This window comes from Vulpes vulpes, chromosome 11 (genome assembly GCF_048418805.1).
Source record: "Vulpes vulpes isolate BD-2025 chromosome 11, VulVul3, whole genome shotgun sequence".
NCBI lineage: Eukaryota > Metazoa > Chordata > Mammalia > Carnivora > Canidae > Vulpes > Vulpes vulpes.
Window position 1 is genome coordinate 74,424,277 of NC_132790.1, and position 20,617 is coordinate 74,444,893.

Sequence of the window (20,617 nt, forward strand, 5' to 3'; positions counted from 1 at the left end):
GTAGGAAGAAGCACACAACTCTTGATCCCAGGGTGGTGAGTTTAAGCCCCATGCTGGGTGTAGAGGTTACTTTAAAAAAAAAAAAAAACTTAAAAATGAAAAGAATGAGAATGACAAGCAGCACACACGAAGACAGCAGAGCAGAAAGGCAAAAAAGAACCTGAGTGCCTACCAGTATTGCTGTAACCATTCTAAACATGGGCTGCTCAGCTCCAGACACTTTGCAATATGAGAAAATAAAGCCCATACTGGTTAAGCTTATGCTGTTAGGTCTTCAGGTTCTTGCAACTGCTATTGATATCTAATTGTATAGTGCAGCTATTCATTTTTATTTCTTCTGAAGTCACTTAGTAAGAGGAAAAGGTGGGTACAATGTAAAACTTTCATCAGTGTAGTTAATACTGACAACCTGCTGCTATCTGCCAAAAGTGAGGCTACCAGGAAAGCCATTGCATTTGAATACTGGTTTGTATCACTGCTGAAGATAATTTGAGGCGCTTCACACATCAACCCCTAAATTCTCAAGACAAATCTGAAGTGTTCACTTTTTTAGAAATTATAATTAAAAGTCTCCAGGTCTGGGTTAACTGGTGATGTCGTTGCTACATAATGCATTGCTTGGTGTCAACCAGCATTTCAAACCAAAACTGGGGCGTCCTATAAGAAATAAACAAAAATAATTGCCTCGGGCCCTGTGCCTGAAACAATAAGGCACAAATTATGTACGCAACTGGTTTGAATGGAAAACCAGATCAGTATAATGAATGAACTGCTGGGAAATGAAGTTTGGAAAACAGACACAGAACTGACTATAGAGGAAAAGATCTTTCTTTCTTTCTTTCTTCTTTCTTTTTTTTTATTTTTTAAATATTTTATTTATTTATTAATGAGAGAGACACAGAGAGGCAGAGACATAGGCAGAGGGAGAAGCAGGCTCCTCGCAGGGAGCCCGATGTGGGACTCGACCCTGGATCCTGGGATCAGGCCCTGAGCCAAAGGCAGACAGTCAACCGCTGAGCCACCCAGGCGTCCTGAGGAAAGGAACTTAAAAAAAAAAAAACTGAACATTGTCTTGTAGGGGAAAGTCCTTTAATAAAATGAATTAATCAGCAAGTATGTCCTCTTTATCTATTATGTGCAGGCACTTCAGAAATTCAAAGACTATGAAGGAGTATGCCAAGTTTAAGGTCCTCTTCACAGTTTGAGAAAGACAAGCCAGATGAATGAAGCCAGCAGAAAACACAGAGCTGTCCAAGCGAAGGACCCCCACCCTGAGCTCAGGTGGTTCAGGCAAACTGACAACAACGAAAAGAAGTAGGATTCCCCTGGTGACGAGGAGTGACAAAGGTGGTTAGATTGAGGGCAAATCTGAGAAATGGGTGTGCAGAAAAATGAGGATGAATTGTATTAGTTAAGTGTGAATAAACCAGCTTGGTTTGTCCAGAGACTTCAAGAAGGTTAACATGAGGAGGACCTGGGATCTGGTCTTGCATGGCAGGGGCGGGGGTCCCCACAGGGAAGCCTACCTTTCCCTCTGCCTATGTCTCTGTCTCTCTGTGTCTCTCACAAATAAATAAATAAAATCTTTAAAAGAAAAAAAGAAGGTTAACATGAATGGTTGTTAGAAAGTGGGTTGCAGGGGTGATGAGAATGTAAGACCTGCTTTCATAAAAGCACATCTGTTGAGAGTCAAAAGGGGAGGTGCTGCCCCCTTACTTCCTGGTCACACAGCCTTTCATCTGTGCGTGCACACCCCTCATGTCTCCCTATGTCTAAATCTACTCTTCTTATGAGGACACCAGTCAGACAGGATTAGGGCCCACCATAATGGCTTCATTTCATCTTAATTACCTCTTTAAAGGCCCTATCTCCAAATGCTGTCACATGCGGAGGTAGTGAATTTAAGGCTGTTCAACATAGGATTTGGGAAGCACACAATTCAGCCCCTAATTGTCCCCAGGCCAGAAACTTGGAGTCAGTCTTCTGCCTTCATCTCCTGTCAAGTCCTACTTCTAACTGTGAACTCTAGCTCCACATCTTCTACACTCCACACCATCTATATCTAAAATGTTAACTGGAATTTAAATAAAAACTTGAAGAAAAAATAAAGAATGATGTAATACAATATTTAAGACTTAAGCTCTGCCTACTTACATAGAGATAAACTTCAGCTTCCTGACTTTCATAATCTGCTTCCAAAAAATGTCAACTATTTGCTAGTTCAGCTCCTGAAATTAACATCCCTCTGTTGGGTGCATCAAACTCCACTCGTCTTTCAAGATTTGCTTAAATATTATTTTCCCTATGAAGTTCTTGGCTCTGCTCCAATTCTTGTTGGCCCCACCCTATCTTTTTCCCTTTTCTGGAAAGGATTTACCAGTTCTGCCTCTCTACTGTCATTGACTACACTGTATCACAAATACTGGATCGGTGTCCTTCATAAGATCACAAGCTCTTGGGAGAGAAAAAAAAATCCCAAGAAAAGAATGTACACTCTGGACTTTGATTTGGTTATACAAATGTAAATCTTAGTTATATTAAGATTTTTTTTTTTACTCTGTCAACTTTATCAACTATTATTGCACTTAAATTCATTGGTAAATGGAAATAAAAATAATACCTAATTCACACAGTTATAATGAGAAATAAATGAAGTTTGTTAGTATGAGGCAGAGACTCAATAACAGCTAGCTATTAAAATAATACAGAGAGAATATAACAATGACCACAACTCTCTTTTACTGAGCGTATTCCATATTTTCTGTCCTATATGATTTGCATATATTATTTCTCAATAAAATTGATTCATATATTGGGACTCACAAAATGGGACCCAGTGCCCTGACATCTAAACCTATGCTAGGCTGTACTTAGGGGAAATACCTGTCAAGGAATCCTAATATACACCAAGCACTATCCTCCAAATCAGCTTTAGCTAGCTTACCTTATCCTAAAACATAGGACGTTGCTAGCCTCATAAGGAAATCCCCTATCTCCTAGCCAATCACATTGTTTCCATGTTGCCCCTACTATGTCCCTAGAAAACTCATTCTTGTCCAAAATCCGAGTGACCCACTGCTCGTGACACACTGTATACTCCCAATCCATGGAATGTTTTCCCTTGAATAAAGGGCATCAAATCCATTTCTAAATTCCATGATCTTTGTCATTTGACAATCTAAAACAAATGTAGACACGTACGATTACCCCATTTTATAGATGAGAAAATTCAGTCTCTGAGACGATAAGCAGCTAGTCTAAAATCTAATACCCAACATTTGGTGGAACCAGGATTTCAGGTAAGTATAGATGATCCAAAGCATCTCCATTTTGACATCCCCTAATAATACAAATCTGAAGGCAGAGTGGGTACTCAATAAGTATTTGTTGAATTACTTACTCCACTATTAATCCACTTTTAAGTTGTATTAAAACATTTCTTACTGATAGTAAAAGACGTGAACAGAGTCTCACCTTATTGTAATGCTGGAAATGGATATAGAAGTTAGTGGTTTACACACTATTTTTAGAATGGAAGTAAAATACATGTCCAAAATAAGGAGGGTATTAGGTAGTAAAAATCACCAGATTTCTGCTGAAGTCCTCCATACCCTCCCTCCCTTCTCCGTCCCTCTCTTCTACTTCTCCCCACCAAAAACACACACCCCCAGATCACCTACCCAACACACATCTCAGAGAGCTACCGGGTGCACCTACATACAGTACTTTGTATTTTATGCTAATCTCTGATTGATGCTGTTCCTTGTATCTCATACCTTGCAAGCCTTTTCTATAAAATATGTTTTTCTTCATTTCAAATAAAACCCCAAGGGGGATCCCTGGGTAGCTCAGGTTTAGTGCCTGCCTTGGGTCCAGGGCATAATCCTGGAGTCCTGGGATCAGGTCCCACATCAGGCTCCCTTGCATGGAGCCTGCTTCTCCCTCTACCTGTGTCTCTGCCTCTCTCTCTCTAGGTCTCTCATGAATAAATAAATAAAATCTTTAAGAAAACCTCAAGCAATATAGATATTAATGATGAAAGTATTTTTTAAAAATAGAAGTGCACAAGTTATACCTCTTAAAGTCCGTCATTGAGCCTTGGTAAAAATTAATTTAATTAACACAAATCTTATTTCTACAACCCAGTGAACTTCAGTGATACATTTGTATGAGGTGCAATATCAGGTCAATCGGGCTCACTTAGAGTTTTCTAGTGCTATGAAACAATATTGCTCCAGTTACACAGTGACATTTTAATGATTTTCAAACACTTATCCTGAAGTTCTAAAAATATCATACGCTAAGATGTGCCTTTCCTGCAAGACATTCCATCAATTGGTGAATTTCAATGTATTTTTCTCTATTAATGGCAGGTTAAAAATAAAGAAAAGAAATATATATCTATTATTTAAGATCATTTTATAACCATATTGGCTTTATAACCTTATTGGTGGGACATTTATAATAAGGTAATAACAGAAGAAAATGTTCTTAAGTGCTCAGTACATGTTGGAAATAATACATAATCTCCTATAAAGTAATAATCATTTGAGGAAAAAGTTATAAAGCTATACAAATTTAGGGACTGTTATCAAATATTTCAAAATTCCTAAGTCATACTTTGCATTATATAGTTAATGTTAAAAATGTTTTGTTGATATTTTTTGCTTTAAACTTTGCAAGTGATAGAACATGATTGTACACGTTCCCTAAACAAACTGGACTATTACTGAGCATAGTTGAACATATTTATTTAAATATAAACGTAAAACTCATTTTTAAGATAGAACTTTGAATTAGGGGCAGCGGTTTAGCGCCGCCATCAGTCCAGGGCCTGATCCTGGAGACCCGAGATCAAGTCCCACGTCAGGCTCCTTGCATGGAACTTGCTTCTCCCTCTGCCTGTGTCTCTCTCTCTCTGCCTCATTCTGTCTCTCAGGAATAAATAAATAAAATATTACAAAAAAAAAGAACTTTGAATTAGTAAAATTGTTACTGGTTCCAGAGTATCCAAATTTATGCCTTCCACCCCCAAATGGCAGGTGCGGTCTTTCATGCGCAAGCAGTTCTGTTAGTGTAAAACATGTGGCCTCCCTCTGCTCCTTTACTTACTTCTTCCCAGGGAAAGAAGAGGAACTTAATTGGATCGCATTTGGAAGGACGGTATTAAGGCACAGCTGCCTTGGGGAACACCTGATCTGCTCTGGTCCTTGAGCTTGAATTTATAATTTGGGGAGATCTGCCTTGCCTCATTACAGCTTGACCAAGGGTAACTCTGCCTAAATCCAGAGCTGAGAAAGGGGAAGCTCACTTGCTGTAGATGACACATGTCAGATGCTCTGTTATCAGTATTATCAGAAAGAAAGGTGATATGCTGGTCTCCCATCTGCTTTATTCTTATTCCCTTGTGAGTTGGTCCAGCGCTTGGGTGGAGAAAAGGAGCGTTTTCATTGAGCTCTTTCAAACCCCAAGTGAGTAAGTATAGTCTTTTTATAAATTTCAGTCTTCCAGGACAGGAATTTCTCCCTATCTGCAGAGCAGACATGACAGACCTAAGACAAAGGTGATGAGTTAAATTTTATAAAACCATGACACATGATTCTCATGTTTAAAGCAAGTCAGATTAATTAAATTGCTCTCTTTGAAGCAAAAAAAAAAGAAAAAAAAGAAAAGTAGTAGTCATATATTTTTTAGTTTTATATTTCTATCTATCTACACATATATGGGTGTACATAATATACACACATATTCAATATATGAATAATGATTTTATTTAAATATTCTTTACTGTGGCATAATAAATATAAATATATATAAACATATATACATGTATATATAAATGTGTGTATATATAAACATGTATATAAATGTCTTTCTCTCCTGTTCCTGGCAAACAACTATTAATTTTTTGGAATCTCTGAGATGAGGAGTGTCTTTTATACACTGATGAATGATTAGTGGCTGGGGGGTCCCTAGATAGCTTCAGTGATGAATGATTAGTGGCTGGGGGTCCCTGGCAAGATTAGGGAGTTGGAACTTTCACGCCATGCCTAACCTTCTGGGAGAGGAGAGGAGCTGGAGACTGAGTTAATCACCAATGGCCAATGATGTAATCAATTATGCTTACATAATGAAACTTCTGTAAGAATTCCTGCAGCAGGCTTGAGGGCTTCTGAACTGGCGAACACACTGAGGTCCTGGGAGTGTGGCTCACCCACAGGGACCATGGCACCTTCAGATTCCCCCTCTCCATGCCTTGCCCTATGCATTTTTTCCATTTTGCTATTTCTGAGTTGTATCCTTTTGTGATAATATAAGAAAAGTGTTACCCTGAGTGCTGGAAGCTATTCTAACAAATTACCATATTCGCAGTGGGGAATGTGGGGTAGCAGAGCCTCCAACTTTAAAGCCAAGTAGGACAGACATGTACAAGTACCCTGGGCTCCCAATATTTGTGACTAGCATCTGAATTGAGGGCAGTCTTGTGGGAATGAGCCCATAAACCTGTGGAGTCTGACATTAACTCTGAGTAGTGTCAGAGCTGAATTAAATGATAGGACCCCTAGCTGGTGTCCATAAAGTTGGAGAACTGGTTCTTGGTATGGAGAAAATCCACACATTTAGTGTCAACAAGTGCTGTGAGCAAATACAATTCATACTCACCTTCCATATTCCTATAATACCAAAAACAAAAACAAACAAAACTAAAACCAAAACTGCACATTGACTCCCACATTTTTTTTTTCTCTCACTGGACAGGTGTTACACTTGCTGTAATATCCACGTAACTTTCACTGTAAGACTGTTCTTTCCTTTAGTATGTAAAATATGCCTAACCATTTAGTAATGCAAACACACACGGGCAAAGGGTTGTGTATTTGGAAACATTTTAAATGATGGAAGTGGGGGTGGGAGTACCATGATAGTTCTCTCTTTTGGGTTGTCATTTCAAGAGACATTCTATATTTAAAACACTAACATTTATGTTTTAAAAGAACCGGAGTAAGAGTTCATTCTTAAAAAGACATAATTGTTGAATGTCAAATAGCTGGTTCTCATAAAGAATTTACTACATAGGACATCCCTGAAATGACGATCGCTTTTTCTCTGGTCACCCCAAAGTATCTAATCCTACTCCTGTTTAAGTGAACCAAAACTGACATTTTTTCAGCATCAATTTTTGTCAGTTTGCATGAATTGCAAGAAATTTCATAATAAGTATAAACAGAAGGAAAAGCATAAATAAAAGGAAAGCAACATAGAGCCTTAGACTCCTTTAAAGATCATTAAAAGCTTATTTATACCTTAAAACAAATCATTATACTGTTCTATACGATGAGATACAGATACACATTTGTTTCCGACAGTCCACTCTAGCAACCATTAAACTTTATTCTTAATTTTGCACGTGAAATTTTCACTTCTAGGTTTTGAGCTACTTCACTTTAGATGAAACTGACAGATAAACTTTTAATCACATCATTTTAAGTTCACTTTTTGCTCTTGACTCATTTTCTTCCCTAATAAAACAAGTTGGTGTGATGCTTTATATTCTAGTAAACTATTTTCCATTCTCATTCTATTTGCATAGGAATATGAACTTCTGGTTCCTGTCAAATGAGTCTTTATTACTCAGACGAGAATGTAAATTCATGTAATGTCTCTGTGATTTTGGAATAGGCACCAAATACTGACTGCTAACAGTTCTGAATATTTATCAGTTGCTGTTATTAAAAAGGCAGTTTTTTTTCCCTCCCAGAGTTTTTGAGTAAACAATTTCAAAATGTTGCTCCATCTGTCAATGTTTTCTGAAAACAGTACCAACCTTCTTTTTTATCTTCTGGAGTAATCTTCACTTTTGTATCTGTTATATCTTTGAATGAGGCCAGAAAAAGTACCACATCTCCTTTCTCATTCTTTATAGGAACAATATCCAATAGGCACCAAAATGGAGACCCTGCAACAGTAATAAAAATACAAATCAACCACTGCCTCGTGTTTTTCTTATGAAAACTTCAATCATTACTGGTGCAGTTAATAAAGTCCTTACTGTTTTCTTCTATCCCACACCTCCCCTCCAAAATCCTAAAAATGTCAGTTTTCAGATTCCATAAATGACTAGCCCATATGCATATCTCTTCAATCCCAAATGAAATGCTTTCTTTGAAAATAAGGCTGTATTTTAAACAAAAACACTTGTCTGTGCTGAGATATTTCTGCTTATGTAATTCAAACTGTATTTCTTTTTTGAACTTGTTGATGTTGAAGCATTCCACTTTATGAAACATTGCCCCTTTCCACCCCCAGCACGAATGGGTTGCTAAATAAAGACCTTTGTTTGGTAGGAGTTTGCTGGAGGTTTATTTAGTCGATTTAAAAATCAATGATTGCCCACCAGAATGGCTAACGTAAAAAAGATGGAAAATACCAAGTTTTGAGGGAAATGCAGTCACTTGAACTCTCCTACATGCCAGCTGGTTGCAAATTAGTGCATATACTTTAAAAACTGCATGGCAGTATTAAGATATATTCCCACAATACAACATTAGGCAGCACTGTGAATGAACATTATGCAATAATCAACGATCAGATGGATGAATATCACTAACATAATATTGAGCAAAAGTAGCCAGTCACAAACGAGTAGAATACATTAAGTACAAAACAGTCAAAACTCACCTACAGTGTTAAAAGTCAGGCTGGTAGTTTAGGAGATTGTGATTTGAAGGGGAAACAGGTTGGGGGAGTTCTAGGATGCTGGTCAAGTTTTGCTTTATGATCTTTATGTTATTTACATAGGAATGTTTAGTTTTTGAAAACCTATCAACTCTACACTTATGCATGTTTATTTTTCTACTTTAAGAACATATTTAGGGGCACCTGGGTAGCTCAGTCAGTTAAGCATATGCTTTCATGGGTCATGGTCCCAGGGTGCTGGGATAGAGCCCCACATCAGGCTCCCTGCTTAGGTTCCTGCTTCTCCCTCTGCCTCTGCCTGCTGTTCCCCCTGCTTATGCTCTCTGTCAAATAAATAAATAAAATCTTTTAAAAAAATGAACATATTTTAAAAAGAGATAATCAAGTTCAATTCTATTTTTTGCACAAAAGAACTCTGAGAAATATCATTAGTAGCTTTAGGTTCAAACCCAAGGCTCATATTTTAAAATGTTTTTATGTATATTAAGATATACATTATAAGAGTATATTAAAATTCTTATACTAGATCCTACTAAAAAGCATTCCTGGGCAAAAGAGGAAATTGAAAATGGCAAATAAAGTTACTGCTTAAAAACAAAACTATTCATCTATTCACATACATTTTTCCTTCATTTTTCTTTTGATGGGGGAAAAAACTATTACTATTGTGAATATACACCTTATTTGGGAATTGATATCTAAGTTGGGTATAAGACAAAAATAACAGTCAGAATACTGATATTCTGATATTTTAAGTTGTTTTGTACATATTGTATTATATTTCATAATTTCCAAAACAGGCTGAGATATCTATCCAACCTTAGAATCTAACAAATTTTTTTTCTTTAGTTAAGCACCAGATGAAAGAGTTGATATAGGGGCCATCTGACATAAAAAAAAAAAATCACATTTTATTTTATCTGCTGTTGTACTTTTTGAAAAGTGTAGTTGAATATACATAAAAGTGTGTATAATGTGCTTCTACTATATAAAGTATGCATAGACTGCGTCCCTGTTCCACCACATCTTCCTAATAGCTTCAGCATCATGAATTCCTTTGTTCTTTTGATTCAGATCTATGATTTCCTTTCATTCATCTTCCCAAATAGCTATGTAACAGCAATCCTATTTCAATATCCCATCACCAGGCTCCAGGAGACCTGGGATCTAAACATAGCTCCTACATTAACTAACCTTGGACCATGGGGGGTATCAATTAACTACTCTTCTCCAATTAACTTGGTTCCCTCAATTCTAATATCCTCACATTCATCAGTCCAGTGGTAATAGAGCAACTCAAAAACCATGAGACAATAAATCAACTCTATCATCTATGACTAATGGGGAAAACTCATAAATAAGCCATATTCCTGGCCAAACACTACTATCCTAATCATCCCAGAATGGCTCTAAATTCTAACTTTTCCGATGGCCATCATTTCAAGTTGGGAGCTCTTTCACTGATGCTGTAGCTATGGTAGGAACAAAAAGAACCATCAGGGCAAGCTATCAATCAGACCCTGGACATAGTAATAGTGGGGACATGGCAAAACAGTATGAATCTGATATTTGGATCACATCTTAAAGCATCTCTCTGTTAGCTATCTTAGAAAAACATCATCTAAATAAGAACAGAGGCTATTAATTTTTCTGAAAATCCATTTTATCTATGCACTCAGATAAGCATCATTATTGTCTCCACAGAGACTTTGAACAGGTGAACCAAAGCATCTTAGAGAGAGGCAAAAGCAGGTGAGATCAGGTGAGAGAGAGCCAAGGGAAGAGCTGCCCACCTGACAGTATCTCTAATCACACAGCAGTCATTTCACATCATGTTCTGGAGCAGTTGAAAGATCACTTTGAGATTTGTCTCTTAAGTTACAATGAGATATAACCTTTGACATTTTATAAATTCAGCAAAAGTTCTCAACATGGGTTCCTTTAAATTCAAATTTTCTAATGATTTGGCATGCACTATGCTGATGTCTGCCTTCCCATTGCATATATGACAAAAAAATGTGTAGAGGCACACCTCAGAGATACTGTGTGTTTGGTTCCAGACCACCCCAATGAAGTAAATACTGCAATGAAGTGGGATAAATGACTTTTTTTTAAAAAGGTTTATTTATTTACTTTAGAAAGAAAGAGGGGGGAGATGGCAGGGGGGAGGAGCAGAGAGAGAGAGAGAATCCTGAAGCAGACTCCCCCACGGACCATGGAGCCTAATGTGGGCTCATTCCCAGGACCCTGAGATCATGACCTGAGCTGAAACCAAGAGTTGGCCTCCCAACCAACTGACCCTGGGTTAAATGAAATTAGGTTAAAACCTAACCTAACCTAACCTAACATAACATAACATAACATATTAGGATAAACAATCCTATACAGTAGTCTCTAGAGTGTGCAATAGCATTATGTCTAATAATATAATGTGCATGCCTTAGTTAAAAATACTTTATTTCTTAAAAAAATACTAAGCATCACGTGAAGTCTCAATGAACTGCAATCTTTTTTGCTGGTGGAAGGTCTTACCTCGATGCTGATGGCTGCTGACTGATAAAGGGAAGGTGGTTGCTGAAAGTTGAGGTGGCTTTGGCAATTTCTTAAAATAAGACAACAATGAGATTTGCCACATCAATCGACTCTTCCTTTCATGAGTGATTTCTCTGTGGTATGTGGTGCTATTTGATAGCCTTTTACCCACAGTATAGCTTCTTTCAAAATTGGGAGTCAATTCTCTCAAACCCTCCTGCTGCTTTATCAACTAAGTTTATGTAATACTCTAAATCCTTTGTTATTTCAACAACCTTCAAAGCATCTTCACCAGGAGAAGTTTCCATCTCAAGAACCACTTTCTTTGCTCATCAACTCTTAATCCATTAAAGTTTGATCATGAGATCACAGCAATTTAGTCACATCTACAGGCTCTACTTCTAATTCTGGTTCTCTTGCTGTTTCTACAACATCTGCAATTACTTCCTCCACTGAAGTCTTGAACCCCTCCAAGGCATCCATGAATGCTGGAATCAACCTCTTCCAAATTCCTGTTAATGTCGATATTTTGACCTCTTTCCATGACCTCTTCCCTCTTAATGGCTTTTGGAATGGTGAATTCTTTCTAGAAGGTTTTCGATTTACTTTTCCCAGATGCAAAAGAGGAATCTATGGCAGCTATAGCCTTACAAAATATGTTTTGTTTTTTAAAAAATATTGTTTATTTTAGAGAGAGGAAGAGTGTGTGAGCAGGGAGAGGGAGAGAATCTCCAGCAGGCTCCCTGCTGAGCATGGAGGTGACACAGGGCTCCCTCTCAGGATCCTGAGGTCATGACCTGAGCAAAAATCAAGAGTCAGATACTTAACCGCCTGAGGCACCCAGGCACCCCCAAATGTGTTTCTTAATTAATAAGACTTGAAAGTCAAAATTCCTCCTTGATCCATGGGCTGCAAAATGGATGTTGTGCTAACAGACATGAAAACAACACTGGTCTCATTGTACATCTCTTGGATGACCAGCTACATTATTAATGAGTAGTAATATTTTGAAAGGAATTCTTTTTCTGTAAGTCTCAACAGTGGGTTTAAAATTAAGATATTCAGAGAACAATGTTATAAACAGATGTGCTGTCATCCAGGTTTTATTGTTCTATGTATAGAGCATAGAATATATCCAGCATAATTCTTAAGGGCCTTAGGATTTTTTTGGAATGTTCAATGGGTATTAGCTTCAACTTAAAGTCACCAGCTGCATTAACCCCTAACAGAAGAGTCAACCTGTCATTTGAAGCTCTGAAGCCAGCCATTAACTTCTCTCCAGCTATCAAAATCCTAGATCATATCTTCTTCCAATAGGAGGCCGTGTCATCTATATTGAAAATCTGTGGTTTAGCGCAGCCAGCTTTACGAATTATCTGAGCTCGATCTTCTGGATCACTTACTGCAGCTTCTACGTCAGCACTTGCTGCTTCACCTTGCACTTTGATGTTATGGAGACGGCTTCTTCCCTTAAACCTCATAAACCAGGGCAGCCCAGGTAGCTCAGCGGTTTAGCGCCGCCTTCAGCCCAGGGCGTGATCCTGGAGACCCGGGATTGAGTCCCACATCAGGCTCCTTGCTTGGAGCCTGCTTCTCCCTCTGCCTGTGTCTGTTCCTCTTTTTTGGCAATTTCTTAAAATAAGACAATTTTTATTGTCTTATTAATATGTCTCTCAATAGAAAGAGGTGTTCCTCACCTCTCTCAGCCTTTATAGTATTGAAGAGAGTTAGGACCTTCCCCTGGATTAGACTTTGGCTTAAGGGATGTTTGGCTGGTTTGATCTTCTATCCAGACCCCTCAAACTTTCTCTACACCAGAATAAGGCTGTTTCACTTTCTTAGTGTGTTCACTTTCTTAGTGTGTTCGCTTTGTGTGTTCACTGGAGTACCACTTTTAATTTTCTTCAAGAACTTCTTTGCATGCACAGCTTGGCTGTTTGGAATAAGAGAGCTAGTTTTTGGCTTATTTTGACTTTCAACATCCTTCCTCACTAAGCTTAACCATTTCTAGGCTTTTGACTTAAAGTGAGAGACATGCAACTCTACCTTTCATGTGAATACTTAGAGGCCACTGTAGGGTTGTTAATCAACCCAATTACAATATTGTTGTATCTCAGGGAATAAAGGGGCCCAAGGAATGAGAAAGAGACTGGGAATGGCCAGCTGGTGGAGGGGTCAGAACACATACATTTAAGTTTGCTGTCTTATATGAGCAGCATTGTTGGTGCCCCAAAACAATTACAATAGTAATATCAAAGCTCACTAATATCTATGAGATCACTATAACAATTATAATAACGAAAAAGTATGAAATATTGAGAGAATTGCCAAAATGTGAACACACAAAGCGAGAAAATGTTAGAAAAATGGCACAATCAAGTGGCTCCATGCAGGGTTGCTATAAATCTTTGATTGGTAAAAAAAATACAGTTATCTGTGAAGTACAATAAAGTACAATACAAGGAGGTATACCTGTATAAGAGAAACAGTATAAGGGAATTATAGGCTTATTTCTTTTCTCCCTCCCTTTCTTTCTTCCTTTCTTCTTTCAACTGTTCCTTCAGATTTATCCATATCAACTGCCCTACAAATACGGTTCTGGCTATCTCTAGAGTTAGAAGGCAATGCATATGCCACTTGCTTCTTCCCAAAAAAGAGGAAAGATGCCAACACTTACCAAGCAGGTAGGCAAGACCCTTCATACTTAATTTGCTCATTTATGCATCCCTTCCCTGGCTTTCCTGAATTTCTCTACTAGGCCCTCTGCCTTGGCTCTCTGACAAAATCTCCAACCTTGGAGGACTATAATCATTCAAAGCTATTCCCCAAGGTTGGCCTCTTCCTTTCTTACCCATGGGCACAATAATGATCATCAACATCTTCCAGTCAATGGTAATTCAAGCCTGCTGTGATAAATCTCTCAGAAGGTTAAGATGGGAGGCAGCACATTCCTCAGCCTCAAATCCAGAGATGAAGGATTCTTAAAACAGGTTAGAGGGCAGAAATCCTGTGTCAATTTTAAGTCCTTCTGTGATAGCAGCAGTAATTACCATGTGGGCTGTTGAGTGCTAAAACAGATGAGGCTCTGCCAGGATTTAAGTTAATAACACCTTAGACTTCCATGGATGAATACAACTCACAGGGAGAAAACAGAGTCTATACCCTATATGGTAAAATGTATTTTTGGAATTGCATAAATAATTACACAGAGCTTAAATCCGGTGGAATGTCCCATGTCTCCACTTTGGTACTTCCTTTTTCTCCACTGGGAAACAAGGGTATTGGAGAATCTGACTTGCTACTATTCACAATTGTAAGAAGACTTATATATGCTTTCTACAAACCCCCAACAGGTTATATTTGGCAATAAGTAAAAAAAAAAAAAAGAAAAAGAAAAAGAAAAAAAGATAAGGTTCCCAGTAGGAGTTCAAAGTTTGATAACTTAATATAAGGAGGTACAGATATAAAAGCAAATTGAGTTGTGAGTTGTTCCCTTTTCTTTAATGACTCTGCTGTTGTTATGAGAGATACAAGTTGCATTTCCCAGTGTAACTCAGTAGCAGAAAGGAGGATATGGACGCTTTGCATATCCTCATGTTTCTTATCATCAAGCTGGATTTTAATTGGATTTTTCACAATAAATATGTGTGACATTGAGTTTTTGAAACTATTACTACAGTAATATAATACCTCAAGTGTTAACAGCATTAATATTATGTGACCTAAACATTTTCAGGTGTTCTTCATATTTCACACTGAATCTGATGAGTTTTGGTTCCAAAAACTGTTGTCTTAGTGCTACTTTTTTAGTGATGTGGTGACAAGTTTGACAGTTTTTAGAAATTAGTCTAGGGAGTACATATTGAGGCAGGGGTTGGAAAGACACAGCGGACGAGTAAACAAAGCTATTCCTGATAGTAATGGATGATGGGACACTCAGAGCTGTAGCAGAAAGGCTGCAGCAATAATGTGAATACCAACTGATTCTATCATCGAACTCTTAGCTATCCTTCCTCTTTACATTTGCTACTATTGCTTTGTTCCGGCCTTCATCATCTCTCATCCACTCTTCAAAAGTGTTCTTCCTGCCTTTAGGTTTCCTCTCATGCTGCTTCCTATAAGCTGTGAAAATACAGAGTATTGAATAAAAACACCCAATGGCTTTTCACTGCTTGCTTAAAGTATTAGCATAACATTCCAGGTTCTTTATCAATATGGAAGGACTATTTTCAAGGGACTGGGGAAAAAAAAACAGGCATAGAATGGGTACTGTGAAAAGGTGACTTAAAGGAAGAGTCATATTAAAAAGGAAAGAGAAGTCCCCTGGAGTACCCAGAACTGTATGGGGAACAAGCTCCATAGCAATCTCACCATTCTTGGCATTTGTACTATACTAAGGAATAAAAGCAAAGACTCTTTTGTGAAATATCAGGTAAAGGCTGTACCTTATCTGCAGGGAACCCTTCCAAGGGTCATCCATCTACAGTGCAGCATATATATGTTTCAGGTCTTTGCCCTGTCCCCACTGGATTTTCCTGGAGTGAACCCTTCCTCCATATGTCCCAGGATCTTAGTGACCCAAAGTAAAGGGCACTAGGACACTGACACCTGTGTAGCAGCAGAGGGTAAAGTGGAGTTGGGGGGCGATGAACAGAACCAGCTGGAGACACCCCTGAGCTGGGCAGTGGCTAAAGATACCTTTCATTTCAATATTCAATGAAAAGAAGGATCGCATAAAAACAATGTGTTTTACATTTGTTTCTTTGTAGGAAAAAAAAAAAGCTTGTAAGAATGCACACAAAATATTAATAGCGGTGGCTTGTGGAATTATTGTTTTTTCTTTTCTCCTTTCTTCTCAGGAACTTTATTTTCAGTTTTTATAGAATAAGGATAAAGAAACATATAGTGGGGTTCTGGCAACTCTAGAGATTTGAGGTAAGAAATTGAAAATTCAAGACAGGGCAATAAGGGTGATGAGGTCATATCTCTGGGGAGATCACTTTTTACACATTCCAATGATCTAAATTTTAACAGATACCCCAAAGATAGAGAGGAAAAGAGAGAAAGAGAGAGAGAAGAAAGAAGAATAGATATCAAATCATGCAACGCTTAACTGATTTGAATGTGCCAAGTTTTTTTTTTTCTTCTTTCCATTTTGTTTCAAGTTCCTTTTCTCCTTAAATAAAAACCGTATTCCTCTCCCAGGAGTATGTATAGCCCTTTTTAAGAAATCTCTAATCATTAGGAAAAAGGGGAGCTCGGGAACTTGAGAGCCAAAAAAATTATCCCCAAGATGTGATTTTATCAATAGTTGCACCATCCTTGCTCAACAAATCATTGATTATGTTATTGACCAGTAGAGGTATTACTTGCTTTAAGAAAACCAAACTGCTTCTGACAGTAAACAGAGATAATTATTACCTGAAATTGAATGGATTTTCCACATATGGTTAAACACAAATTCAGCTGGGATGGGTTTAGAGGAGGAGCCAGAACAACTGAGTATAGTCCAATGAGTCTATCTCTATCTCCATAGAGATAAAAGGAGTCCTGATAATATAAACAATATAATGCATGCAGCAAGAACTTAGTGTGAGAATTTAAGTTTCCATTATGTGCTAGACACTATGCCATATGCTTTACATGCATTATATCTGAACTTCTCATTGAGCAACATGACCAATATTTTACCACACTGAACCACATTTTACAAATGTGGAACCTGAGATATGCAGTATGTTCTTTAGTTCACACAGCATTTAAATGCCAAAGAGCAGAATTTAAACACAAGCCTCAGTTGTGTTTCAAATTTTGCTTTATTATAATATTCTGGGCATATTTTTATTCTATAAACAATGCTCAGGAATGGAGTTTCACTGTCATTTAAGTTCTCTCCACCTGCTATAGGACATAATGATACAAACGGTTTCTTAAATACCATAGTATAAGAGAAAAAAATGAAATAAAGGCTTAGGATAACCCACAAATTTCTCTCAACCAAGAATAAGAGTAGAACCTCTCTCTCTCTCTCTTTTTAAGATTTTATTTTTTTCAGTACTCTCTATACCCAGCATGGGCTTGAACTTACAACCTAGAGATCACAAGAGTTGCACACTCCACCAACTGAGCCAGCCAGGTGCCCAGACCTCTCTTTGAGACAAGATTTAGCTATTTTAGTTTCAGATTGGAATACATTCTTTATTAAGATACACATGGCTCTAACTCTTAAAGTTCCTTCAGTAGCCAGTGAGACACTGGGATCTGAAAACCAACTACCGTACTACTTTCAGTCCCCATGTTGAGATAAAGAGAATGTACTCAGAAAAGTTTCCTGGTAACAGTTTTTAAGGGTAGTAACCTAAGTCGTTGATGTGTGTAGCACCATATTCTGACCTCATTCAGAAAGCATTTGTCTGACATATCCTCCTGATATGTTTTTTTCTCTTGCTTTCTTAGGAACCTTAAGAAATGGTCATCTCTGTATTGTGGCAGCTCTAGTAGGACACACAGTGATATCCCCCTGATTCATTTCTTCTTCTAAGACTGGAAAAAACAAAGAGCCCTGAGCCCCAATCAACTCTGAGCTGTTGTTCTCTATTTCAACGATCCTCTGGATGAAAGGCGGCCAAATGTGACAGACAACTGTTAGTGAGCAGAAAAATGTCTGATCCAAAGGGCCTTGCTTCGTGATCGCTACTTCCTTTTGGGAACAAGACACTGAAGCAAACTTGCCCCCATGATACTTGACTTTAAGAAAAGCAATTTAATATTTCTTCAAACTTGCTGTTTTTCAGTGAAAAAGAACTTGCTTTAAATGAGAATTCGAGGATCAAGTTAACTCTAATTGCACAAGGTTTTAGTTGGAGGAATCTATGGTCTTTGTAGGGCAATGGGAATAACTGTTGGTATCAATAATAATCATAATGCCCACATGAATCCAGCATGGGTAAGGGAGTCTCGGACTCTAGGATTACTTAGTTTAGGACCCAAAAGAAAATATTTGGAGATTACGTTGCAAGCGATTAGAAATAAAGTTAGTTATTCATTCAACAAATATTTATTGATACACATAGAAAAAAAAACAAATATTTATTGAGTGCCCTCTATGGCTAGGAACTGTTTTATGTGTTTGGGTTACCTCAGTAAACAAAACAGAATAGATCTCCGTCCTATACCCCCAAGAGACCTTATATTCTACTTTGGAAAGAAAAACAATAAACAACAAATAATCATAGAGTTTGTTAGAAGGTTTTAAATGTTTTAAGAACAACAACAACAAAAAGGGGGTTAAAAAATGTGGGAAAGGAAGAATAATATTCTTAGGGAATTATTCATGAAAGTGCTACTTAGTATTGCTTTTGAATATTAATGACTAGATGTGTGCCATAGCGGATCTTCTTAGAAGCTAATGATGAGAAGAACATAAAGCAGGTCTCAGGTCAAGAAAAGGAGAAAGAGAAGGAAGAAAAATTTGACAACAGTGTGTTAGCCTGCAGTGCGGTTGTAATGGAAGTTCACCAAGGTCATCAAGGAGTCACCCAGCCAAGGTGACCATCAGGGTATTTCTGTATCTCCCTGGAACAGAACTATTTAGTACCTCTGTTTCATTCAGTCATTGGCTGGAAGCAGCCTGTAGAAAGTTTGGCCTCTGTGCCAACACAGTGAAATGGTTTCAGAGCATAGCAGCTGGGGCCATTAGCCAATTACTATCCTGTAATCAGAGACACAAGATGCATGTTCTCATGGTTGCCACAATTAGCAGAGTAGATTATCTCACTTTTTTGGCAGAATAGCATCCGTGCCCTTCCTCTTGTCACTGAACCACCATATTCCACCAGAAACCAAAACACCCCTCTGCACATAGCCCTAATAGAACCATCAAGCCCAGTACTCTAGCACCTCACTGGAAGGATACGCAAATAGTCTACACCGGGCCAATCACTTTCTTTTCCAGTAATTTTGGTCTTGAACAGAGGGACCCAAGATCAAAAAATGGAGGAAGCAGATTCATTTAACAATGGAGGCCAGAAAAATCCTTCCAGTTATTCCTGCCACCTAGACCTTACAGAAAATTACTGCTTCCTATCTTTTTCAAGAGCTGGTTGCTCATTGCTTTCTTTGGGTCTATAAGTTGCAACATACGTTTTCAATAAACTAGTATTTTTAATTAAGATAACCATAATCAATTTGTGGTGTTTATGAGGAATTCTAATTACAAAAATACTATGTTTAGAAAAGGAGAGTCAAGGTATAATGGGAAAAATCAGGGCTTAGATGACCTTGCATGTAGTTGAGTCTTGGATTCCACATTACTCACTGAGTATGCTCAAATATAATTTTTATACCTGTCTGAACCACGTCTGCATACTGAATATACAGCTACTTCTCATGGTTAAGGGCTTTGAAGAGGCTAATATGTACAAAAGTATTTTACCCTTTTTCACTAATTATATAAAATAAGGACTTTACCTATATATGTAATGCTTCCATCCTTTAACTATTAAAAAACAATAAGGAAGGTGCCCGAGTGGCTCAGTCGGTTAAGGATCTGCCTTCAGCTCCAGTCATGATCCCAGGGTCCTGGCATCAAGCTCTGTTGGGCTCCCTGTTCTGCTTCTCCCTATCCCTCTGCCCCTCCCCCTCCTTGTGTGCATGCTCTCTCTCCCTCTCAAATACACAAAATCTTTTTTAAAAATTCAGGCACAACTATGGTTCAATATTAATATTTGTTAAAGCTAAGTGATGGTATAAGGTGAGTATTGGTTATAAAAATCTGCATACATATGAAACATTTCATGATTTTATTTTTAATTAAGGAAACATATTACTTTGGAAAATGGAGAATTATTCAGTATTTACTTGAACATCTAAGCTAGTGTTAAGTTGTAACATAAAGTCAGCTCAGATTGCTGGGGTTAGAAAGATCTTTGAGATGATGAGATGAAACTCTTTACTGGAAAGATGAAAATCTTGAGTTCAGAGTGGTTGAGTAAACCATTCATAATGATTAATGTTAATTGTTGGAAGAGGTGAGACTATATACCTCAAAAGTCATATGACTTTCAGTTTCATTGGCTTTGTGCTAAAACACAGTGCATTTCTACAAACATTAAAAGAAATCTCTAAGGAATAATTATCACATGAGTGAATAATATTATTTTGATATCTGAAAAGGAAAAAATTATACTTGCATAAATTATTGATATTAATGATAAGCAGAGGGAAGGGCCGAGAGAGAGGGAGAGAGAGATAAGAGAAGTGGACTCGGAGCTGAGCTGAGCATCAAGCCCAACATGGTGCTGGATCTCATGACCTGAGCTGAAATCAAGAGCCAGAGTCTTAACTGGCTGGGCCACTCAGGCACCTCAATCAAGTTTTTGTTTTAAGT

General features: G+C 37.8%; 1 protein-coding gene across 4 annotated transcripts in view; it reads right to left on the reverse strand.

The window, feature by feature from the left end:
* The window catches only part of KCNH8 (potassium voltage-gated channel subfamily H member 8), a 400,632-nt gene that overhangs the window by 228,982 nt on the left and 151,033 nt on the right, over positions 1–20,617 (reverse strand). For all 4 annotated transcript variants that reach the window (XM_072726752.1, XM_072726751.1, XM_026006436.2 and 1 more), the window contains exon 3: positions 7,826–7,957. In XM_072726752.1, coding sequence (XP_072582853.1) covers positions 7,826–7,957 — 132 coding nt within the window. The remainder of the gene's footprint in view (positions 1–7,825; positions 7,958–20,617) is intronic.